At 38.1% G+C, this 26,355-nt stretch overlaps 1 protein-coding gene across 1 annotated transcript in view; it reads right to left on the bottom strand.

Moving 5' to 3' along the window:
• Positions 1-392: 392 nt before the first annotated feature.
• The window catches only part of NHLRC2 (NHL repeat containing 2), a 59,865-nt gene continuing 33,902 nt past the window's right edge, over positions 393-26,355 (bottom strand). Inside the window, exons 6-11 of the mRNA XM_047073477.1 lie at positions 17,610-17,709; positions 14,275-14,506; positions 13,350-13,472; positions 12,238-12,447; positions 11,006-11,225; positions 393-7,965 (exon numbers count right to left, since the gene is read on the bottom strand). Of these exons, the coding sequence (XP_046929433.1) occupies positions 7,709-7,965; positions 11,006-11,225; positions 12,238-12,447; positions 13,350-13,472; positions 14,275-14,506; positions 17,610-17,709 (1,142 nt within the window). The 3' untranslated portion in view covers positions 393-7,708. The remainder of the gene's footprint in view (positions 7,966-11,005; positions 11,226-12,237; positions 12,448-13,349; positions 13,473-14,274; positions 14,507-17,609; positions 17,710-26,355) is intronic.

Here is a 26,355-nt window from a genome sequence, read left to right as displayed (position 1 = left end):
TTATTTTTGAGACAGAGAGACAGAGCATGAACGGGGGAGGGTCACAGAGAGAGGGAGACACAGAATCTGAAACAGTCTCCAGGCTCTGAGAGGTCAGCACAGAGCCCGACGCGGGGCTCGAACCCACGAACCGTGAGATCATGACCTGAGCCGAAGTCGGACGCCTAACCGACCGAGCCACCCAGGCGCCCCTGAATTTACGATTTTTAATTAATGGAGTTATGATTTCATGATTTTATTTTATTTGCTTGCAGTTTTTTTTTAAAAAATTAAGTCCTATGCTCATTTCCCCAAAAGTTCAAATAATAAACCATGATTTATAGGTTTTTAGGCAGTAAAATTATCTCATGATATACTTAAAACAGAAAGCATATTAAAAACAGAAACGTGGCTTTAGAGAGAAAATATTTAATCTATTTCATGAACAAAATGTGCAAAGTTTTAGAAAAGAGGCATTAGGTTTCAGTATAGAGTATAAATACATTCTTGCTTTTATAACCACACGTATTACACATCTTTTGAGTTGGTAATGAGGGCCGGTGCGCACAGTTGTTCCAAATGATCTTCTGTTAACACGTGCACCGGAAAGCATCACATCACTGAAAATAGTCGAGATCGATGTAGAAATACAATGTTATATAAAAATATATTACTCTGTCTACATGAAACACTTAAAAAAGCAGACCACAAACATTTTTAGAGTTAGAGTATGGATGGAAATATCAATATGTGATGTTCTAAATTAGATTTTCATTGCATTTTTTTAATCTTTGGAGAAAAAATAAACCTTTGGAATGGCAGATATGAAGTCAGCACAGCAGACCAACTGTATTTTCAAAAATAAAAACACAACTTTATCCACACAAAAGATGGGAGAGTCTGAGTCTCTAAAATATGACAAAGTTATGAGATGTTACAATTTGGAAATCTGTTTTATACATACATATCTCAAGCACACAGCAAATTCTGTCCACAAACCACATGTAAAGTAATTAAAGCAATGAAAGTATTTCGAAACTGGTTCTCAATGCACCCCTGACAGTGAGAATTTCAAACTTAAAAAAAAAAAAAAATTAACCTATGTAGAATATAATTAGGAAGGTATATTGCAGACTAGAGAGAAATTAAAAGCACATGGGGGTACGGTTCTGCTCTGGAAACTGAGATACTATTAGGAATTCTAGAAAAAAAGAATTTGCCACACCAAAACCTTTCTGCCGTAGAGCCATAGCTCCTCGCTGAAACCTCTATAGAAACTACCATTGTTTTTAAAGACAGGGAAGCCTAAGGTGTGGAGAGGAAATGGTAGTATGTATTCTACAGGTAAATCGGGATGACGAGTATCTGAGGCGGGCGTGAACAACACATTTCAACTCTATACGAGCAAAAACTTGTTGGTTTTGAACAGCATAATGAGCAAGGCAGGCAGCCCATCCTGTACATACCCACAGAATGATTGTAATTCTGGTGGCATTAAGAATAATGACCACAGATTCTAACAATAGAAGATTGTTACATGGCAGAGTCCTTCTACATTTTGAGAAAGGAACAGGTCTATTTTTACCCTTCATTACCATAGTTTATCAACTACTGTTTTGCCCTCTATGTTTTAGCAGATATTTATGAGCACAGCACACCAGAGTCATGAAAATACTGTTCAAACTGGGCATATTTAAATCTGAAGGGTGTTTTTCCCCCCGATTTCTCAGCATCATGAGGGCTCATTTCACTTTATTTCAAATAGAAGTATGTAACCGCGTGTATTAAAAACAAAGGCAATAAATTATGTTTGTCCATGTAACTCAGGCTCAGGTTTTCAAAAATTGACAAATTTTGCCGAACTCTGTATCGCTGAAAAACATCAGGTCTGTAAGTTGCTGCTAGAAGAGGAAGGAATTCACACCATGCCCTGGCAGTCACAAAAAGGCCTGAGTATATGGTCGTTTAGCAACCCTTTGCGCTTGTTTAGTGTTTTTTAGCGTATGGTTGCCGGCAGAGGCAGGGAGGCATAGTTGGAAATACTCGTGGCTCTTTCCTTTTGGTTGGGGCTTTCAACAGAACGTAATGCCCTAGGGTGTACTCGAGAGCGCCACGCCTTGAAGAAGGGACACCCCAGACAACGGAGAACTCGAACTAGGCAAACATCCCACAACCAGGATCTAGAATTTTCACTGTTCAACTCGAACCTTGGAAAATAATGAAACCCATTCACACTAGGAAATGAAGGGGTAGCAATCAGAAAAGCTGCCTAGTGCTGCCTCCTGGCCCACTGTGCCCAGGTCCTGGGTGGTCAGACCAGCTGCCCGGAAGCCAGAAGTAGCCAGTGGAACCTGTCGGTCTGCTGTGCGAAAGGGCCAAGGTTTGCTGGTCACGGAACACATGTAGACAGATCAGTAAGACCCTAACTTCTAATACTACTCTTTGTTACCCTACTGCAAGAACATGGGGAAAACAATTATTCAGGACAAAATGGAGATTTATGGTTAGTGTGAATTCTTCATTTAAATCAACTATGTACATGCCACAGGAGAAAGAGGAGGAAATCTTGGCAATTAACAGTGAATTCTACTTCTAAAGTATGACATGGTAATTACCTTTTGAGTTTTACATTTCCTTCTGGGTTTCAGGAATGAGATTTTATAGCAATTAACAAGTTCTAATGATTTAAATTAGCCAACTATTTAATGAAAAGATGTTTATAATCTTGTTCCTAGATGATCACGGAGTCACAGTGGTAACATTTTACTTCACACTTTCAGTACCTAACGCTAGAATAGGTTTACTGTAATAGAATTGCATATATTTGAGTCACTGGGGGCGGGGGGGGGGGGGAGGGCGAAGGTCTTACCTACCAGTGCCATTTATGACACGAGTAAGCAGAGAACTTTGTTACCAAGACTGGCCAAATACTATGCTTCTGGAACTCACTTTGGTTATTAAAATGTTCTTAAATATGACCAAAATTTTCAGGTTGTGAGACAGTCCTGTTCTAAGGATTAAGTTATCCTTTATGACAAGGTCTTATAATTACCTTTTGAAGACCAATTAAAATAGCATTGTTGGAGCTAACACTGAAAAATCTACTTAATTCCTTAATACATCTGTCTGCCAAGGAAAATCCTGGATGACATCTGAATTTGAGAGAATAGTACATAAAATCTTTTGGGAAACAAAAGTATACAGTCTGTTCCAAGCCATGAAGGATAAGAGCGTATAATGAAAAGTCAAAGAGCTAATACGGTTAAATGGATTTAAGTTAAATTTCAAAAACAATCATCACTAGGACTTTTTGGATTCTTTAGATTATTATTTACTATATATAGCTTCAAAAGATGTAGGTTTAAAACAAATTACTTTTGAGAGGCAGTATAACATGGGAGTTCAGCAGACGCATCCAGGCCTGGCCACTTCCTAAATGCGTGATCTTGAATATACTGGTGGAAAGGCTTGTAACTCTTTTGTTTCGGTTTCCTCGTCAGGGAAATAAGGAAAAACTGAACCTCTCTCAGAAGGCTGTTGTGAAGATTAAATGAGCTAATACGTGAAAAGCACTTAGAAAAGTGCCAGGCACATACTGAGCACTCAATATATTCAGCTCTCTGTAAATACCACACAGGCTTGAGAAAGCATTCACAGAAGCAAGTGCTCTTAATTCCGAGGGCTGTCTTCACTCTACATCTGGAAGTAGGCAGGAGTCAGGAGACCGGGATTCAAATAAAAGATCACTCACGAGTCACCTTTTTAACCATTCCACGAGACTGGTCCAACGACAGCCTGTGCCAGGCACTGCTCCAGTGTCTGACGTATTACTCTGAGAGCTTGAGATATGGTCACCGACGTTCTGGAGCCATTTTCTCATCTTTAAAATGGAGGTAACATCTATTTGTCGGATTCGTAGGTTACTTGGAAGCTCAAAGGAGGCAAATTGCATGAAGGCACTTTGAAGATTTTGTGGAGCACCATCAGACTGTATTACAGGCATGGGTGCAGGGTGAGTACGTGTGGAGCCTCTCCAAGGAAGGTAATTAGTCGTAGTTCTGGGTTTAAGAAAATTTTCATAAAACTGTAGGCTTCTAACTCTAACATCATTTATAAGTAGTAATACACTCTATTATAAAACTGTGTTTCTCTTATTGGGTCCCAACTCTATGGGGAGTATTAACATATCAAATAGATGGTTGAGAAATATTTCCTTTAGAATTGCAATTGCAAAGAAAATGTCAAGCTAGATATTTGTGGTCATAAATTATCATCATTAGCTAATAAGTAGCAGCTCCATTAATTACTAAAAGCTTTACAAACACTATTTCATTGAATCCTTATAGCGACCCCATAAAACAGGTAGAGTGGCCCCATTTTATAGGGTTAGAGTCCAAGAGCCTGCAGAACACGTGCTCTTAACCTCTACACATTACACAATAAAAACACCAGAATAAAAAGTCCTAATCATTTCGGTCTTTACCAAATCACATACTTAAGAGAACCAATAGATCAAAGCATTCCAAAGTATGTTCTGATCCTTGCAATAAAGGTGATTTTAGAAGTTACATCAGTGCTTCCAATTCAGGTTTCCTTTAAATTCAGTTTCACTTTAAATCTTTAAAAAAAACTTTTTCCCCCTGAAAATAACACATTGTTCACTGAAAACAAACTATAGGCAAGGTGAATTAAAATATTTATAATTTTATCATTGAAGAGAACCACCGTTGACATAGTTCCTCCCAGATATTTTTATGCAATTGTGAACTATGGAATTTAGTTTTTGATGATTGTTCTTAAACACGATACCAAATACAAGGGCCAGACTGAAGTCTTTTTAATTTGCAGATATAATAAATTTTGTGCAGGCAGAAAATTATTACAGATATCTATTTTCAGTTTTTTCCTAAAATTTCCAACAAGCTATGGACAAACAAGCAGAGAGTAACTTATTTTGGTGATACTAACCAAAAGTATTCTGCCCATAAGAGAAACTTAGATGAGAAGTTCTTGACTTGATCTTTGTATCTGTGTATGTCTATACACATGCATGCGTGTACACACACACACACACACACATATATATATATTCATCAGCACGTGTGAAATATTTTTGGCTGTGTTAAGATTTATAGCTTTCTGCAGACCTAATAATACTATAACTATAGTTTTAATTAGAACAGTCAGGAGGAGAACTGTTTTGTAGTCATTGAACTTTGCCAGAATTACACTTATGGGTGATTCAACTGTAAAGTTTTTCCTTGTGAGTAGGTTAAATATTTGCTTGAGGCAGCATATTTAAGATAAGCAAAGTTCTTTTCAGGGATCCTATTAATCCTGAGTATAAATTCAGAAAAAAAAAAAAAAAGTCCTACTGCTTGTGAAATAATATCCCAGAGAGTGATGGGAAAAATAGTGACAACAGCAGCACAGTAATTCAGGGCAAAGATCCCAGGTATCGTGTCAAAGTGTGTGTGATGCCACATTACTGGCACTTTGATTAAGATGACTTATACTAAAATCTGACTCTTTTTAAACTATCACTGGACATAATTGATACAAGAAAAGCTAAAGCTAAAAAAAAAATGCAAGTCCTTATAGAAAACAGAAGGCAGACAAGGATCAAGAAGTTTTTAAAAATAAACTTTCTAGTGCTTCCTCTTATGTAAGAGGTTTATGTTAGTCATAAATTCTAGGAACCTACTTATACTGCTTTAGGAGGATTCATAAAAAATCATACTAAATCCACATAAATAATATTTTTAATGTAAGAAATAGTGCATACTGGTGACTAAGAATGTTCAATAAAACTATTTTGAAAGAAAATATAAGCTTAATACTAACTGAAAACTGTCTAGACAAAAGGAATAGAGATACATAATACATATGTGTGTTTGTATATTGTATTGAAAAATTAATTACCAGGTATTTCTGAATTGGGTTAAAACCATATATACTTCTTTCCCAGGAAGTGAAATTGTTTATGTCTTTTTAAATAGGAAAAGATTAACCCAAAATATTCTCATCATGTCCAAATGGAAATGAGAAGTAGAATATTTCAAATTAGATTAAAACAGGACTTCAGCCTATTTTCCATAAAAGAATATTAATGTTATTCATTCCTTTATTACTGAATGCTTTTTATGGAAAGAAAAGGTTTATGAGGTAATTATATAATAACTTTAAACAAGATTCCTTTTAACTTTACATTATGCTTCTCTTTAAAAATAGCTTTAGCAGATTACAAATTAAATCCAAATCATGACTATGCATTTCCTTACTTCAGAGATTTAGAGAACCTGAGTAAATGAAGCTATTAATATGTTCAAAACTGTATTTCAAAAAGAAAAATGGGCAGATGATGGTAGTCCAAAGATTATAGTTCAAATTTGTTTCTGAAGGGGGGAAAGGCATATTATGTCATCTTGCCTATAAATATTTATTGGGGAAATATAGTTTATACCTGACATTTTCAAAATCCTGTAAGCTGATTAAATCACAAACATATTGAATCAGTTGTAGTAAAAACAAGAATAGGCTTTTAAATAGTTATAAAGGGAAATTATGGTAAGAAAAAAAACTTTCCATTATCTTCTACTGGCAATTTCTTTTGGGGTTAAAAACCTCCCCAGTGTCATTTAATCACTGTATGTTTCAGCCCTAATATTTTAAAGAGTAATAAATATATATACATATTAATAGAATGAAAGTGCTTCACACTAAAACTTTCCTTGAAGGCTTAAAAGTGATTTTTTAAAAAACATCACAATAAACGATCATAATTTAAGTTCTGTATATGGGAGCCAAAAAACCCCAAATCCAACGAATCTGCATACTTTAATGTTTACAGGTGAAATTTAAACCTCTAAGACAACGTATATACCCATTTACTCAGATTCAGCTGTCACAATTTATGCTTTATCATAAATAGCATCACAGATAGTAATATGTCCCGAAGTCCCTTTCTTCTTGAAAGTTGTAGTATTTCTGGGGCCTCACTTATTACCCGATAAGACTGTATTCAATTAGAAAAAGTTCAGGAATTGAGTCTGTACATCCTTAGACCTCTTTTTCTGTATATAGTTATAAGGCATTAATAATGGCATGTTAAAATAGCAAATAATTTATAATAAAAATAGAAATTCTCTTTTAAATTGCTCTCAGATGAGAGAATCATAGAGAACAGAGAACATATTTACCACCCAGATACTCTTTAAGCTTCTGTAATGTGATTTTTTTTTTTTTGGCTTAAAACAGACCTTAGGCCCTGAATGGCAGGTGTCCTTATACCAACATGTGGACTGGATCTTAGGTTCTGTTTAAAGTTATTGTGAAATTTATATATTTAAATGTGCTACTCGCTACTAATAAAGATAGAAAAAGTTAAAATATTTGGTTTCATTATTGTTATCAGTATTCATTGCAAATTATCTTCATGATAATAGTCTAGACTACAGTGTGGATTTAAGTTTTGTGCCAAATAGCACAAAGTACAAAATCACGGTTCAAATGATGGTCAGTGATTTAGCTGGTACACAGCCAGAATGAAGGAATTTGTTTATAATAGATAAGTAAATATGAAGCGTAGCTTTATCTTAGTATCAGTTGCTAGAACTGAGCAATGGGTCTCCTGGCACCCAGAGGCAGAAATAAAGCTGCTTTTCGTAAGGTACAGTGACTGTGAGGGTGGAGGCCAGGGGCTCTGGTGACTGGGTAGCTGGCTGGCTTGCTAAAATACATACTTGAGCTCTACTGGAGCTATGCACCCTGGTTGTGCACTGGTTATTTGTAAAGGCTGACTGAACATAATTCCCTTCATCATACAGGCGTTGCTGTCTGTGCTACAGTAATAAAGAAACACGCTGATAGACAGAATGGCTTCAAGTGATAGGCAATCTCCAGGGATCTGCAGTGAGATGGCTGGTTGACTGGAAATGCTCTCGATTACTCCAGAGGGTATCTGTCCTTGAAGAAGCCATTCATTGCCTAGAAAATAAACATGTAAATTACAAAGACTGTATAAGACATCAAGGAGGAAATCAGACAAACCTCACGAAGACTAGATTCAATCAACAGACATTTACTGAAAGCCTCTAAGTGTGAGGCATTATGCTCTGTGTGAAGGACATAATGGTCACCCATGAGATGTTCCCAGACTAATGATCTTGGTATCAAATTGTTAAAATTCTTCCTTTGAACACTGTAATTTACAAATTTCTGCTGAAATCAGACCCAATAATGAAAATATGACTATAGAGCCTTAATCCTTGAAATTAAAAATGAAACCTATTAAGTTCTAGAAATTAACTAAACAGGTCATTTTTACCAGATAAGAGTGTTGGGGAACGTCATGAAAACTACAAAATAAATGAGGGCACACAAATGTGTGTATAACTCTCTGGTGATGCTCAAGTCCTTTAAGTAATGATGAATTATTAAATATCCAAAGGTAAAAACCAAGTAATTTTTAGAAACAAATACTGCGTGTGTTATTCAGATGGGCTCAACAATGTGAATACTAAGAGATTCTATTGAGCTCATTTTCACACATAACTCTTGTTAGGCTTCACTACATAGATTATAACACAAGTCTAATAAGCCACTAACAACCTTTAAGCTTCTAGTATCAGAATTGTTAAGATCTCTTCATTCATGAGCGCCTCCTCTCAGAAGGAACATATGTTCCTACTGAGGAAGCGCACGTGGACGTTCAGCTCAGAGGGCTCAGCACCAAGAGCCAGCATTTGGAAAACACAGGACATGCTTTCCTGCCGAGTCACACAGAAGACACTGAACACAACCTCATGACTTCTCAATGACTTGGGCCATTTGTACAAAAGCCAGACCACCTGCTGAGTGGTGATGAAATTCTATGTCTACTTTTTAGCTTTTCTTTCTTTCTTTCTCTTTCTTTCTTTCTTTTCACTTCAAGATGAGCCAATGGACTCTGGGCATCTGCCTATATCAGGCTGCTCAGTCTCCCTTCTAGTGTATTGCCTCTAGTTCTCTGTTGATTGAAAAATCATATTTGAGAAAAACAGGTCAAGTAAGAGGAAGGAGAAGGTGAAAGGTGAAAATCTAAAGAGTTAGGTGAAGAATTTTTAAATCGTTATTTAAAAATTCTCTTTAAAACGCTTCAGCCTTCTTTGTTTATTTCTGGATTGGGGAATATGTTTTATTTAAGGTTTGGCTTTGCTGGATGGCAGGTTTGTGGGGAACTTCTTATATTTTAAATCAAAACAAACTGTGCTATTTTAATATCCAATTCTAGAAATAAAACACAAGGTTTCTTTATTATTTTTCAGATACATTACATGTGGGAATTATAAAGTTATAATATGCTAATGGTGCTTTTATACGGACTTTTTTTTTGGGGGGGGGGGGAGACTTAAAACCTTCACATATGCTGACAACTTTATATAGACCATAGTGAAAAATGGGCATTTTAAGTCTCTAAATAACCGGCCAAGAAGAAAAACCTTCCTTTATTCATAGGTGTATTAATATACTCTATAAATAATTTTCAAAAACCTTAAATTATCAGGACTCTTGTCTGAAAGCTTATTTGCCCCTGTACAATAAAAACAGAGCCACTATTTTGGACAAGTGATAAAACAGGAATTTTCCCTATAGACTACTTCACTTTAATACTACCTGTATTTTACATTCCAGTGGCTTATTATTAATCTGTGTTTGACCACGGAGACTTGAAAATGTTAATTTGTCAATGACATATTTTAAAACTCAATCCACTGCTCTCTCATTACACACAGAGGTGAAATTAACAGTGATCTCCAATTGACGCAGTGCTTTCAGACCAACAGACGCAGGCACGACAGCGAAGCCCACGGTGGAGGACCTGCTCTGAATCCACGGACAGCCGAAGATGGCCAGAGTTTGAGTGCCTCCTGCCCACAAAGCTGACTCCGGACATCTTCCTCCTCGCCTGCGGAGCTCAGCCCTCTCCTTGCGGGGGGCGGGGTGGTTGGTCTCCCAAGGCGCAGTCAGTCACCCCAGGGCCAGCTTCCTCAACTCTGACCCAGCAGCTCCTCCCGGCTGGCCCACGGAGATCTGTGCTCTCTGGATTCAGATGCCCAGCGGGTGGTTGCTGCCCTGGGAAAGCAGCAAGGTAAGGAGGCAGAGAGCCTGGGTCTGGGTCAGGCACACAAGAAGTGTGTGAGAGGGCATGAGGGAGGAGGCGGGAGGAAATGGGAGACTGAGAACATGCGAAAGAGCGTGGGAGAGCAGGGCAGAGGAAGGTCAGCAGAGACCAGAAGTCAGCACTTCGTTCTGGACCACTAATGTTTTACTTTCAAGTCGTTGTCCACGGTTAGTGGGGCTGGAAAGCACTGCTGTAAGGCAAGCAGCAGGCTGATTCCTTCTTAAAAATTAATGAGGAGCACACAGCGATTCCAATACACATTCAAATCTTTACACAATTTACAGTCACTGGGGATACTTTGAGAATAGACGTGAGCAGGAAGTGCTCTTGAACAACTACAAATTAGTGAGTAAGGACAAAGGCTCCGCCTGGATGCTGATCACAGTAATTCATTTGTATTCAGTTACATATCCTCCAACAATGTTTTAGTCTTCTACTTGAATGGCACACGTTGAAGATACGATTTTGGCATCCATTTTCTTATAGCAAGCAAGTACTTGGGCTCAAGTTCTACCTCTGGCATCTCTGAAGAGGAAAATGTAGCTTCAGGCTTAGTAACTGGTAAATCAAGTCCTAATGAATCTTTTGAAATAAAATGAACAGCAACTGAAAAGCTCTAAAGCACCTAATAGATGCTATCTGGAAAAGTAAAAGATAATAGTGAAACAAAGAATGGAACTGGAAAAAGCCCGAGTCAAGTTACTTCAGTTAAAAAAGTATGTTTTTAAAAATATCATACTCCACCAGGGGGGAAATCAATTTCATTCTTTAGAATCGATTCTGAGATTTATATCACCGTATTACTGGAAGGTAGAATGGTAAACATGATTTCATACTGGAATATTTCCAAGATTACTCTCATACCTTCAGCTGTTAGAAACCAACAACTGGGTACTCCTTCGGTTAACTTTGTTCCCGACGGGAGGTCTAATCTTAGCTTGAACTGCAGAGTCTGTCCTGGAGATGCAGCCACTGGGGGAAGTCGAATGTTTGGAGCAGATTTAGGTAGTTTGGGTAATGTCTTCTGTTTTTCTCCTAGGAATGGGCCATCTACAACAGCGTTTTCAGGTCTGAAGACTGGGAGCTAGGAAATAAGGAAATCTGTTAATTAAAGCACAACTGCTTTATAGTAATTGTAAGGGGCTTAATTTTGGACTTCAGTAGAAACATGAGGTTCTGTATCAATGAAACTTAATTGCCATTCTAATCTGAATTAGAAATGTGCTTACTTAGACATCCTTATGATTATTTTATAGGCCGAGAAACGTATTTCATCCTGGCAAAAAAAGTTACCAATACTAACGAATGAAACAGAACTAAGTTCATTGTCTGATATGTTTACAGATGGTAGGAAATTAAAGTAATACGTTATCAATTTAAATGTAGGGGGTATAATTCCAATTCCAATTTTCACTGCCAACTATAAGATGATCTATGTCAGGAGAAATGACACTTATGTTATGATGGCAGTCTGTATTTTCACTTTAAATCTTAGGAATCTAAAATCCTAGAATTTTAGAAAAAAAAACTCTTGCTTTTTTTTTTTCAGGCAAATGTGATATATCAGGAGGCAGCTTGAAAAATTTGAGACTTTATCCTTATCTTTAAAAAACTGGAAGAAACTTAAATGAGTTCTAATCAATCTTATTTTCAATGTGTTGAGAAATGTGGCTGCTAGAGTTTCCTTTGGGAGGTTATTTGGTAATGACTCACCACAGGAAACAACTACACATTAATTTAAGAATCGTTAAAAAAAAAAAAAAGAAAAACCTTGACAACCCACCCCACATGATATGTGTGGTATGATGTATCTCTATACATTTTGTTTTTAGACATTTAAACACAGATCGGAATCCTTTTTCCTCTTCTGAAAGTTCAAATTCTCTCCAATTTCCAGTATCTTAAACACTCTCGGCACAAATGGAAGTTTTATTTTAACAAGAATAGGGCATTCTTGAGCTAGGCATTCGCTCGCTACTCTGTTTTACCTCCAACACTGGAGATGGTTTAACCACAAGTGTCTCTGTCTGTGCTGTGAGGACTTTAGTAGGATTCTTGAAATGATACTCTTCAACTTCTACTTTCAGATTGCTTACCACAGAAATCGTTTTTGTTTCTAAATCCATCACTTTAATTTGATGATTATTGGTGTCTGCTACATATAATAACTGGCCATTCTCTCCAATACACAAGCCTCCTGGTTCATTAAAAGTTGACTCGGTAAAGCTGGAAGTGATAACGTTACTTGCGTCTCCGGTTCCTGCTAATGTTGTGCAGTTTTTTGTTTTGGGATCCACAACTTTAATCTAAAAACAAAGAACAAAGAAGTACACGTCTGAAGGCCAATCTCATGTTCGTAGTAAAGCGTAGTATCAAGCAAACCAGAGAATTCGATTGCCATTAGCATCCTTGCTAAATGTCAGGAAAAGAATAGGCATTTCTGTATTTTCTTGAAAAGCCAAACATTCAAATTATAGTCTCAGGGGAGATACTCCATTCTGAGAGCTAAAAACTCCCAGTTACATCTTATCTTCCAGCAGCAATCTTTGATGAAATATTTCTGGAATTAAAAAAATAAAGTAAAATTCTTTTCCTGACAATGGGGCACAGTTGAACTGACTTTCTTCTTTCTCATGAGCATCTAACCCTGGCTGAGAATTGGCTGCTTATGTTAAACCTAATGATTCCCAATTGTGCCTCAATTATGTTAATTTATGGTATCATCACAAGGTAGTAACATTTATTTTCCACTAGTTTTTATAGAAAAGAAAAATGCAATAAAAATGGAAACAGTTGAATAATCTGTGCAATAGAGACAAAAATGGAAATGCTGAAAATGGAATTATTTGCTAACAGGCACTGCAACTATGCAACAGCTCAGAAACGTTCCTTTGTTAGTTGACATATTAATTTCCCTGTCACCTGCCTTCTTTACTGTGTTACTAAGCAGCTTTGATGGACTGCAATTCACAATTTTTTGCTGTAGTCATTGGGAATGTGTTTAGTCCCTTACCCAGCTCATAGTGTCATCATATGCTCTCTGCAAAGAAAGGACCAAGAAAAGAACAGCAAAGGCTTATACATAGTTGTCAAAGACTGTTACTCCTCTCTATTTTAAAGTGGCAGTTGGAGGAGGCTCACAGAGCTTTCAGCATTTTAAATGCCACAGATGCAAAGCAGGGTATTCTACAATTCAGTAAGGACTCACCTTGTGATTATAAGAATCTGCCACGTAAAGTAAATTCCTTTTCTTGTCCCAGGTTACTCCAAGTGGGTGCTGAAGCTTGGCATCGATTCCTACTCCATCAACATCACCATAAGCAAATAAATTCTTTTTTTTTTTTTAAAGAAAGAAACAGCACATATTAAAAATTTTACAGGGCTACAGTATACGGTATAAAGTAAAAAGATGACTATATATGCTAGTTAAGTTAAAGAGGAAATGGGTCTGATTTTTTTTTTTAATGTTTACTTATTTTTGAGAGATAAAGAGACAGAACATGAATGGGGAGGGGCAGAGAGAGGGAGACACAGAATCCAAAGCAGGCTGCAGGCTCTGAGCTGTCAGCACAGAGCCCGACACAGGGCTGGAACTCACGAGTCGTGAAATCATGACCTGAGCTGAAGTAGGATGCTTAACTGACTGAGCCACCCAGGTGTCCCGGAAATGGGTCTGATTTCACATAAATAGGCCTGGGTGTTTGATTTAGACAAGAAAAACAAAATGACAGAATTCTGAACCTCTTAATTTGTGGTGCTTGATAGTTTTATCCACAGTAATCACACCTCTAGCCAGGAACAGGTCAAGTCTACTAATCTGATGCTCTTTCCACCCTACTGCCTAATACCTAATCTACATTCTCCTCTTCTTTATGTAATCAATATTTTATCCTTCCTTTCCTTCTGAAGCCTTGACATGTGTGTAATCAAGCAGAGACAACATCCAACTTCTCTTGGATGGTTTTGCTACTTGTGTTCCTTTATAGTCGCATTTCCTTTGGCCTCACTTCCACTTTAACTTACGGTGAGGCCACGAACTCTGTCTCCTAAAATTTATTCACTCTTGGCAATTCAAGAACCGCAAGCCTGGCAGGGTCTGGGCGCAGCATGCAACAGTGACTTTCGGGCATTACCATGGGGTCTCGTTCTCCTCCTACAAGGTGCCTCACTGCCCCGTCCCTCAGTGACACAGCTCTCACGGTGCTGCTCTCGCTGTCTGCTACAAACAGGCAGCGCCAGGGCTCTTCAGAGGCCAGAGAAAGACCTGAAGGCTGGGCGAAGCCGGCCTTGTGAGGATACGCATTATTTCGGTTCTCTTCATTTCCACTTCCGGCGAACCGAAGGCAGGTTCCTTTTTGTAGCTCACTAAAAAAAGACAAGTTCATAGGTGGAATCAACATGGTTACGTTGTATCCAATTTAGTTAGCAAATGAATGTGAACAATGAAATCAGTGGTGTAAGCATTGTTAAAAGCAAACTATGATCTTGGCCTAAAGAGTGCAAGTCAGCTTTGCTTTCACTGTAGTTTTTCTTTTTCAGAGAGAGAAAGAGAGAAAGCGAGCACACGAGAGGGCGAAGGGCAGAGAGAGGGGGAGACCGAGGACTCCAGCAGGCTTGAGCAGAAATCGATGTGGGCTCGAACTCCCAAACCATGCGATCATGACCTGAGCAGAAACCGAGTCAGATACTCAACCGACTAAGCCACCCAGGTGCCCCTTTCACTGTAGTTTTCCTAAATCATTAACTTACTGTGTAAGGACACACACAAAATTGAAACTATTCTGAATGGCTAGATAGGAAGTCCCTGACAAGAATAAGGATCATATCATTGACTAGATAATTTTGGGTTTTTTTTTTCCCTACAAAATGGCCAGAGAGAGGTATAGCTGGATCCCACCTTCACTTCCTACAGGATGATAATGCTGCTTTAATCAAATGTACAACGCATTTCTTAACATACAATAAGAAATTTCTATTTAAAGCACTCTGCAAGGATTCTTTTTGTAACATGGAGAAAGTTTTACACTTTGGCTTCTAAGTTTATGCTGGAGGAACAGTAAGGAAGACGTGGTGTGTTGAAGGAAGGGAAGACGCTCGCTCAGGATGCAAAATAATGAGACTATGTGCCCATCATCTCCAGATACGGTGCAGCAGGCACAAGTCCAAAATGACCACCAATCACTTAGTAGTTGATATGTCACCCATGCTAAGTTAGAGAACAGGGGTACAGGCAAAGGGTTATAGAATATATAAAATATGGGCACTTATTCAAGAAACTTCCAAAAAAATAGAGTCATAGAAATACATGGGATAACTACTACACCAAATGAAGAGGTAATTAATATGAGTCTTAATTTCAAATAGGAGTTTCCTTAATTAAATAAAAAAGAGTGGGGGAGAAAAAGTAACTTCTAAAATGTTAGGAGTCTTGCCCACTGAAGATCAGTAATAAAGATAAAGCATCCTTAAAATTATGATACGGGTCCATGTGATCTGACTGGACATTTTCCTATTACGAACGACAGTGACAACTCTACTTATTTGGAAATTTAGTTCACTCTTGACCATCTAGGTCGAAAAAAGCCATCACTTACAACAGTATATTCTGGCCAGTTTTGCTACTTCTTTCTCCTGTTTATAATGATGCCTCATATTAATGTTTCTGGTCACCTCACAGTTTGGGCTACTATCATCTCATGCCCAGAGATCATCACAGCCCCATCGCTGCTATCTCTGTCCCTAGTTGTGTCCCACTCCAGATGCTGCCAATGTTCTTTCAAAATCACAGATCTAATCAGGTCACTTCCCAGCTTAGAACTTTCCATATAGGCATGCAGAATAACATTCACATGTCTTAAAAGGACACACAAGGCACTTCACAATTCGGCATTTACTCACATCACTGGTGTCATTTCCTGCCTAGAAAACCTCCCCTTTCCCTAACTCCTACTCCCCTCTCAGGTTTCAGTTTAGCAGCTTCTTCCCGGAAGCCTTTCTGGATAGCTCCTATCTTACTGCTATCGGGTGTTCTTATTCACTTTAAAGGACTGCTGCAGTGATCCCTTTTACACACAGCACTGGCATTTCCCAGCTATTTTCTGTTTGGTGATCTCATTCTTCCTCTGTTAGTCCACTGAAGAGAGCAACATTTAAAAAGCTTTATTCTTAATACAGTGAATATATTTTATCCCTTCAGATTAGCACAGGCCTAGCATCCAGCATGTTTAATAAGTACGTAAGATGAATGACTAAATGTCGCCAAACAGCACACACAGCAACACGTGCGCGCACACACACACGATTTGGAGCATCTGGTATGTTCGATCATCTATAGAACTACTCCTTCCTACTGATAAGTATATCTGAGATGATTAGCACTTACTTTCTATGGTGATTAAACGGTCTTTGTGGTCTAGGACTTCCATTCATTCATTTATTCTATAAACCCTTACCGAACTCCTATTATATACCACATACTATGCTATGCACAGGGGACATAGAAATGAATGAGAAAGGGTGCCTTAAGGGACAGTGTAGTAGAAGGAAACAGTTATGTAAACAAGTACAACCAGGAACGGGGAGGGGGAGAGAGAAGGAACTTATCAGCACAGTAATGTAACTACACAGGGGGTGCAGTGAGGTCATAGCAAAGAATATGCGTAGTTCTACCTAGAGTGTTAGGGAGAAGAAACAAGGCTCTACAGAAAGGATATAAAAAAAAGTGTGCAGAGACACTAGTTTTTCATCTTTATATCCCCAACAGTGGCAGCAAAACTCCTACATTTCTGTATATAAACCAGGCACTAGGCTGAGCTCTTCATATATATTATTAATCCTCAAAACAAGCCAAGGAAGTAGATATAAATAAGGAAACGGAAGGATAGAAGGTTAAGTGGGCTCTCCTAAGCTCAGAGAGATAAGTGGCAGAGTCGGGATTCAACCTGAGGCATGACTACAAAACCCGAGCCATTAACCGCTCTGTCACCCAGTCCTCCAGTGTTTGTGTTAATGAGCGGTGATGTCTGGACTGCATGTTAGAGATGTGCCCACAGCTCCAATTCTGTTTCTAGATGCTCCATAGGGCTGCTCTTCCCAGGTTCCCAGAAGTTAGCAATGGCAGTCACAAGACTTGGGTTCGTGAGATAGAAGTGACGTACATCACTCCCAAGTAGAAGCTTTAAGAGCCACTGGGCGACTCACCACCTCTCTCTCTGCCAGGATGACTGGCAAAGCTCCAGACGGTGGCCGCTTCATCGGCCTAGTGGCAGAGGAACGCTCCCCAATGAACCTACTGAGTCAGCCAGAAACAAACCTTGTCTTACGCCCCCGACGATCGGAGAGGCAGTTACGAGCTCCAGCCCAGCACACGCTAGTGACTAGCACACAGCGGAGCTGTGAGCGTTGAGACTCGGGGAGAGGGAATTCTGTGAACTCGTGTAGTTCACACGAGACAGAAACTGTCACTTACTTTTTCTTTGGTAGTCTGCCGCTGTCCAGGAGCAGTGCCCATATCTGATGAGTCCCTGCCATGGCTATCCAGAGAATGTCATCTCTTTGGACCTCTGAACCTTTACAAAAATAAACAGTGATTATCATATACATACCTCGTTAATACAAACACTCCACATGTTTTAGAAGTTTAAAAGATGACAGCAGTTATGTTTACAAATCATCTGAAGAAAATAGTATTTGCGGCGTTTTAAGTTGTTTCTGAAATTTTTCCGTTTTCCTTGTGAAATGTTACTTACTATTTATAAATTTACCTGTAAATTCATAGAAATCCAAAGCGTTCTTTTTTTTAAAATTTTTTTTCAACGTTTATTTATTTTTGGGACAGAGAGAGACAGAGCATGAACGGGGGAGGGGCAGAGAGAGAGGGAGACACAGAATCGGAAACAGGCTCCAGGCTCTGAGCCATCAGCCCAGAGCCCGACGTGGGGCTCGAACTCACGGACCGCGAGATCGTGACCTGGCTGAAGTCGGCCGCTTAACCGACTGCGCCACCCAGGCGCCCCATGAAATCCAAAGCGTTCTTAATAGCGGTCTGTCCCTCTGCCTCTCTGGACACAATGTTTGTAAATATTTAAGTTCTTATTTTATCTGCTAAAACAAGTTGACATATACTCTCCAGAGAAACTCTACCAAATACCAAGCATTAACCACGAAATTATATGCTTTAATAACAGGGTTTTTGTACAATTATCATGAAAAGACCCCATCTTTTAATACTGTAAAAAAAATAGGTATTTCCTTTGGGGCACCTGGCTGGCTGGCTCAATCGGTGGAGCATGCGACTCTTCGTCTCGGGGTCATGAGTTCAAGCCCCAGTTGGCCATCGAGCCTACCTAAATATTTCCACCACTGGATTAGCTAGACTTAGATACACATCACAGCTGCTATTTAAAAATCCACTGTTTAGGGGTGCCTGGGTGGCTTGGTCGGTTAGGCGTCCGACTTCGGCTCAGGTCATGATCTCACGGTCCGTGAGTTCAAGCCCCACGTCGGGCTCTGTGCTGACAGCTCGGAGCCTGGAGCCTGTTTCGGATTCTGTGTCTCCCTCTCTCTCTGCCCCTCCCCTGTTCATGCTCTGTCTCAAAAAATAAATAAACGTTAAAAAAAAAATTAAAAAAAAATCCACTGTTTAGTTGGCTATGAGAGTTTTCCAAAAAAACATAGTTCACCTGTAAAAAAGCTAAGGGTATATAACATATTCGAATATAACCTTGTTTACTAAATATCAGAAATACTTTTCCACTTTCTTAGATGATGTTACAATTAACTACAACACGACAAGGCTCTATTTCTCAAATTCTTTTGTTAACATTTTTTATTTTATTTTAATTTTTTTAATGTTTAGTTTTGAGAGAGACAGAGTGTGAGCAAGGGAGGGGCAGACAGGGAGACACAGCATCCAAAGCGGGCTCCAGGCTCTGAGCTGTCAGCACAGAGCCCGATGTGGGGCTTGGATTCGAGAACCGCGAGATCATGACCTGAGCCGAAGTCAGAAGCTTAACCGACTGAGCCACCCAGGCGTCCCTTACCATATTTATTTCAATTTAGGGGTGCTTGGCTGGTTCAGTTGGTAGAGCATGTGACTCCTTATCACAGTCGTGAGTTTGAGCCCCATGTTGTTGGGTGTGGAGCCTACTCTAAAAAATATATATATATTCAAACTGTATTCTGAGGCAACTTTTACATATAATTGAGAATTTTTAACTAAAACAATTTGGTCAGATCTACCTTATGCTAAAAGAAATATCTTGGTAAGGCTGTTTTGTTTTTTTCTATCTTCTTTAACTTCAAGTAGTTTGTGTCCAAACTTTTCTTCCTTAACTTGTATTACTTTCAAGTGTCTTTCAATTTAACAACAACAAAAATAATAATGATTCTCAAAAAATTGTGGTTGCTATGTGCCAAGCACTTTATAGAGATTATCGCTTACATTTTCTGAAATGCCCCAAGAGACACGTAGTGTTATTAGGCTCTTTTTACAGATGAAGAAACGGAGGCTTAGAGAGGTTAGGTAACTTGCCAGGATCACAGTGCTGGTAAATGAACTGGCATCTGACACCAGGTGGACCAACGGAAAAATCTAGATCACATGTTGCCTCTTTTTCTGTGTTCTTAATTACTATCCTATGAAATCTAAAGGAAAGTATTTTAATTTTTCATAGTCAAATATTTTTATGAACATAAATTATATTAAAAGTGACAAGGGCACCCATTTATTCTGGGGACTCTGTCTCTGCTTAATCACTTTAAAAGTAGATCAAAAGCTTTTCATAATTATTTTATTTTGCTCCTGCCATGTCAGGACAAAGTGCAAAGGCGACCATCTATAAGCCAGAAGACAGCTCTCACCAGAAACCAATCATGCTGGCACCTTGACCTTGGACTTCTAGCCTCCAGAGCTGTGAGAAAATAAATTTCTGTTGTTTAAGCCACCCCATCTGTGGTATTTTGTTATGGCAGCCCGAGGTGACTAAGACATTCCCCCTGAGAACAGAAATGAGACAAGGATATCTGCTATCAACACTTTTATTTAGCATCATATGAAGGTCCTAATTTGTGCAGTAAGAAAAGAGAAGCACAAAGCATCAAGATTAGAAACAAAACTGTAATCAGTAGAAGATGGCATGCTGTTAAAGCCTCTACCCTCTGCCAAGAGAGAGCCGCGTTGGTACATAGCTGAGTCAAAGACCTAATCGGTTCTCCAAATTGACCGGCCTAGTTCAACCAGAGTCTTACTGTATGAAGGCCAAACTTACAGTATTAAAGTGTGAACAATCGGTTTGGTTTTGCTCTCTGTGTACTTATTTCCTTTGAAGCATGAGAAACAAGAAAAAGTATAGAAGCAAAGGCTGTGTCAGGTCAGGATTTCAGTGTCCCGGAATTCCCCATAACAACTGATGAGGACAGCTGGGGGGAGGGAGGTGGTAAAAATGATGACCATCCAGAACACTTCTATGACTGAGGGACTGAGCTAAGTAAGCATGTTTCAGGGACTATTTCCTTTAATTTAACAACTTGAGTAAGTTGTTCTCCATTTTATAAAGAAACTGAAACTGAGAAGGGTTAAATAATTTGTTAAAATTCACACAGCTAAACCTGGAATAATAACCCATTAGTAAGTCTGACTCCAGATTATTAGTGTTCTAACCAGAACAGAGGAACTACAGAAGTGAGCCTGGGCTCTTGCGGCCAAGTTTTCTCCCTCCTTTCTGCCTCTGCCCCATGAACTTAGCCCTGGCTTCAAGGACCCAAGAACATTTTCTGTGTGATCAGGAGAGAGATCAGATCAAATGTAAACATGGCTCTCTATGCCAGGATGTGTGTCTACATTCACTCTTTCTGTCTTTCCTTTCCTGTAGCCTATGAGATAACCTATGGCTGAATAATCCCTTACCAGTATTTTTTCTAATCCCTTGCCTTTCCATGTTTGGTTTGTTTCAGCTTACCAGCAGCTCTTTGTGACTTTTAGGATGAAACCCCATATTATAACAAATCCTTCTACAGTATTTGTTAGGTACCACTTTCTATGTGCCAAGCACTGTTCGAAATGCATCACATATTAACGCTCCTAGTAATTCGTGCAATAAACTTTTGACCTATATACTATTAGTATATAAATACTATTAGTATATAAATATATTAGTATATAAGTATATTAGTATATAAATACTATTAGCATATAAATAGATAACCATTAGTATCTTTAATTTAGATGAGGAAATTGAGGCATAAAGAGGCCAGGTACCTTGTCCAAAGTCACATAACTACTAAGATGTAAACTAATTAGAACCCAAGCGGTCTGGCTTCAGTCCATACTACACTGCCTCTCAGGAAGTTTTTACCCTGGCCTGATCATTTCACTGAGGGCTGAAGAGTTTGTTCTTGCAGATAAAATCAGAAAGAATGAAAGGGAAGAGAAGGGAGAAAAAGGTAGTCGGGCATTTATAAAGTCTATTGAGCCAACAAGAATCATTAATAATTTATACTATCCACCCTGGATTTTGAAATCTAAAGCATGTAGTTGTATCACCAAGTATAGGTATTGGCTTTGTTCCTTCTAACAAGAATATGGTGATCATGAACATTTCAATTTTAAATTAAGAGTTCATTTAGTATTACTGACTTCCAACAGTCACTAAAAAAAATAAGTAAAAAAATAAAAAAGACAATGCCAAGAGCTGAAAAGGTTTTGGGAGAATTTTAAAAGGCAAAACCTCTTGTAACTGTAAGAATTAGTGAAATAATTATATAAGACAGGAATAAAATCAGCAAATGAAATATGAAAATGAAAAGAAAATTACCTGCCATCTAGCTTTTAAAAATTCAATGTTATTTTAAGCAACTAGGATCAAAAATAGAAGCCAATGATTAGAACCCTCTAAATAATTTCATCTGTGAAATTGCCCATTAGCGTAAATAGGTTTTTCTACACAATCTCTCAACCTCCTATGAAGCAAAACTTCACACCACTAGGAGAAAGCAACCAAGCCCAGCGTCCCATGGTACAGGAAAAAACCAATTACAGCTGGAGGAAGGGCAGAAGAAAAAACCTCTCCACCTCTGGGGGAGGCATCTTTGGCCAAAGACCCCATACCGACACCAATATAGGTTTCCCACGGCTGGGGGAGAAGCAGAAAACTTCTCAAAACCACTCAGAATTTAGCTGCCCCAGAGAGAAGGAACAGGAACAGCCAACAAGCTTCCCACCTCCTTTCACGGAGGCCCAGGCATACAGGGCCTCCCCAGGACTGAGGCTGACCAATAACAAACAGCAGCGGCCTATCTCTTGTGGAGCTACTGCAAGACAGGGAAACAACCCTGTGGCTCAGCTGTGCAGGATGACCAAAAGCGGACAGTGTGCTAACACTGAGAAAAACCCTCCGGCACGCAGGCTCCCCTCACTAATAAGGCCGCAGCAGCCCCCTGCTACAGGGAATTCGAAAGCTATGATCAACGGAGAGTAACCACAGCAATCATAAAACCAAGGCCCAGCCTAAGTTCTGACTAAATTGACTGAACCTCCCGTTATAATGGCATAAATACTACTGATCTCCTCAGCCTCTATAGTTCTATTCAAGATGACTGGAATATAAAATAAAATAAAATAAAATAAATGAGAAGACACACATAAAAGCAAGGCCAGAACAAAACAACATCCCCCTCCCAAACCAAAACTCCACTTTTAAGAGACAAAACAATCAACAGAACAGACTCAGGGATGACCTGAAATCTGGAACTGTAGGATATGGACTTTGAGAGAGCTATACTTTCTATGTTAAAGAATCTAGAGAAAAAGGTGGCCAACATACCTAAATAGGTGAAGAATTTAAGCAGATAGATGGAATCTATAGGAAATAGTAAAATGGAGATGCTATACACAAAAGAATCCCAATAATAAAAACTCCTTCAATAGGCTCATCAGTTGATTAGACACAGCTGAGGAAACAATGACCCTAAAGATAAACCAATATAAATGATCTGAATTGAAACACCACAGAAAAAAAGGTGAAATAAAAAACATGATACGTAAGAACTGTTGGGTATAACATCAGAGTCTCACATATAAGTAGCTGAAATCCCAGAAAGAAGAGAAAAGAGCAGAAAACATACATGAAGAGATGATAGGTGAGAATTTTTCCACCAATAGTGAAGGACACAAAACCACAGACTCAAGAATTCTAAGGATAACTCCTACACTTATCAAACTGCTAAAAATCAAAGGTAATCTTGAAGGCAGCCAAAGGGGGGGGGGCACTTTATATGTAAAAGAACTAGGAAAATAATTAGACCTCTTGTTTAAAACTATGTAAGTTATAAGACAATGGAATGCATCTTCAAGGTACCTAAAAAAACTCAGTCCAGACTTATACATGGAGTAAAAAATATCTTTCAAAAATAAAAGCTAAATAGTTTTTCCGATATCTCACTCCCAACATCCCCCCCTTAAAAAAATAGCCAAGAGAAATCAATGTCAGCAGACATGTGTCTCTAGAAATGTTACAGAAGTTCTCCAGACTAAAGCAGTATTATTCCAGAAGGACACTTGGGATTCTAAGAAAAAGTTTTGAGAACAGTTTGGCAGTTTCTTATAAAATGACACATACACTTCCATATGACCTAGCAATTTCAATTACTAAGCATCTGCCCAAGAGAACTAAGTACAAATGTCCACATAAAAACCTGTACACAAATGTTTACAGAGGCTTTAATCATAATTGCCATAAACGAGAGCCATCCGAAGTGTCCATCAACTAGCGAATAAACAGTTTGTGGTATGGCCATACAATGGAATACTACTTAAAAATAAAAAAGAACGAACTGCTGATACAAGCAACAACAGGGATGAGTGTCAAAAGCTTTATGCTAAATAGACGAAGGAACAAGAAATAGAACACTGTTGGTGGCTGGAGTAGGTGGTACAGTAGTGGGAAGGACACTGAGCAAAGGGTCACAAGAATTTTCTGGGATGATGGAAATATTCTCTGTCTTGATTGTAGTAATGGTTAAAGACTGTATGTTTGTCAAAAATCACAGAGCTTAAACCTAATAAGGGTGAATGTCACTTTTATAAATTGTATCTCATTAACCTGACTTAAAAAAAAATCTTATAAATACAAAGTCAATGTGATAATAAACACTCTTCTCTCAAATTTTAAATAGAAAACAACTGTTTTTATTTTACCAAAATAAAAACACATTAGTCCCACTGTATAAAATTTACTCCTCAAAAAAAAAAAAAAATCTCTCAACTGATTATCTTAGAGGATGTTTTTTACAGTATTTAATAGCATATTAATGGAAGTCAGGGAAGCATATTATCTACGCACATAAGTACCAACATTGTAGATTTTTAGACTAGCATACTAAACAGTTGGATTTCAATCATTAAGAACAGCTAAATTATATCTAGGGAAAATGCTGATTAAAGGGCCAAGGAAGGTTAATGGGATTTGGGCACACTGTCCTTTCCATAAATTATTCTAAATCAGGTAAAGTCCAAAGTACTTAGAGAGCAGCAGGGGTTTTGACCTTTATGATAAAAAAAAAAAAATCTCTTAGAAACATGGCACAGATTCTGAAAAAATATGAATTTGTTGTAGTTATTATTTTTAGTGCATTATGAAACTCTGACTATATTTAGAGTGATAAAAAATGAACAAAGATGAAACAATCTCTTCTGTAAAAATAATTTTATGTTATTTTTATGTTTTTATTACTGTAATGGCATGATTAGGCTAAATATTCAGTCACTATTTAAAATACATATGTACGTACATATACACATTACATGTATATTTAAAACGATCAGAGGTATTTCAAGTACCTCCCTAATCTCTTGAAGTATTATTAACTGGATCTCTTGGTCAGACATATATTCAATTGTGTATTGTCCTCAGTATTTTACATTCTCTTAACCTAATCTATTTTGTTTTTTTTTAAGTTCAATTTTTAATTAAGTATACATTCACACGGATACAGCTTATACATTCAAATGGATACATGTTACATACAAAGTTTAATATCTAAAAATCCATGAGCATACCACCAAGTTCAAGAAAAAGAATATTATTTGAAAACCTCATGCATCCTTCTATAATCATATCCCCTCCTCCTCCCACAAAGAACCACTAGTCTAAAATTTTGTGTTTTTCATTCTCTTCTTTTACTTTTTAATTTTTCCATGTCTGGATGGATCTCGATTGTACAGATGACCCTTGAAAACAGGTCTGAAGTACATGAGTATACCTGCACGCAGATTTTTTATCAATACAGTATAGTACTGTAATTGTATTTTCTCTTATGATTTTCTTGACATTTTCTTTTCTCTAGCTTACTTTATTATAAGAATACAGTATATAGGGGACTCCTGGGTGGTTCAGCCTGACTCTTGATTTCGGCTCAGGTCTTTATCTCATGGTTTATTTAGAGCCCCAGATCTGGTTCTGTGGAGCCTGCTTGGATTCTCTGTCTTCCTCACTCTCTGCCCCTCCCCTACTCATGCTCTCTCAAAACTAAATAAACATTAAAAAAATAACACAGTATATTACACATGTAATATACAAAATACGCGTTAATCAACTTTATGTTGTCGGTAAGGCTTCTGATCAAGAGTATGCTATTAGTAGTTAAGGTTTTGGGGAGGCAGAGTTACATGCAGATTTTTTTTTACTGCAAGGGGGTCAGTGCCCCTACCCCCTGCACTGTTCAAAGGTCAGTTGTATAGTCTTGCTTCCTATTCAACTTTCTATAAAAGAAATCTAATGTGGGTCTTTTCTGTAACTTGATTTTTTTACTCAGTAGATGCCAGATACTTGCCCATGCTGCTAGGCATAGCTGTGCTGTGGTCCATTTCTGCACTACGGAGCAGCCTGATATATGAAGATATTACAACACCTGATCTACATTTCATGTTTCCCTTCTGATAATTCCATCCTCTTTCAAATTCCTAACTATGGTAGAATTTCAGATATATCCTTTTAAAATATTAAAAAAATTTCTGTGTTTACAAGAACAATTTTTCTCAGTCAGTCCCTTTCAAGTTGCATTTAATTACACATCTGTTTAAACCAGTTGTACAATTACATAATTTATATATGATCCAATTAAATATGAATGCAAATGGAAAGTTATTTTTATGAAAACAAAGTTGAATACTTTGGGAAGACTTAATGAAAGTAGCTAAGCCAAACTGTTGTTGAACT

This window comes from Lynx rufus, unplaced genomic scaffold (genome assembly GCF_022079265.1).
Source record: "Lynx rufus isolate CCGP_SWC_20201006 ecotype Redwood Valley unplaced genomic scaffold, mLynRuf1.p SCAF_11, whole genome shotgun sequence".
Classification (NCBI taxonomy): Eukaryota; Metazoa; Chordata; class Mammalia; order Carnivora; family Felidae; genus Lynx; species Lynx rufus.
Note: the sequence above shows the minus strand (reverse complement) of the source record. Positions and strands in the feature narration are given on the sequence as shown.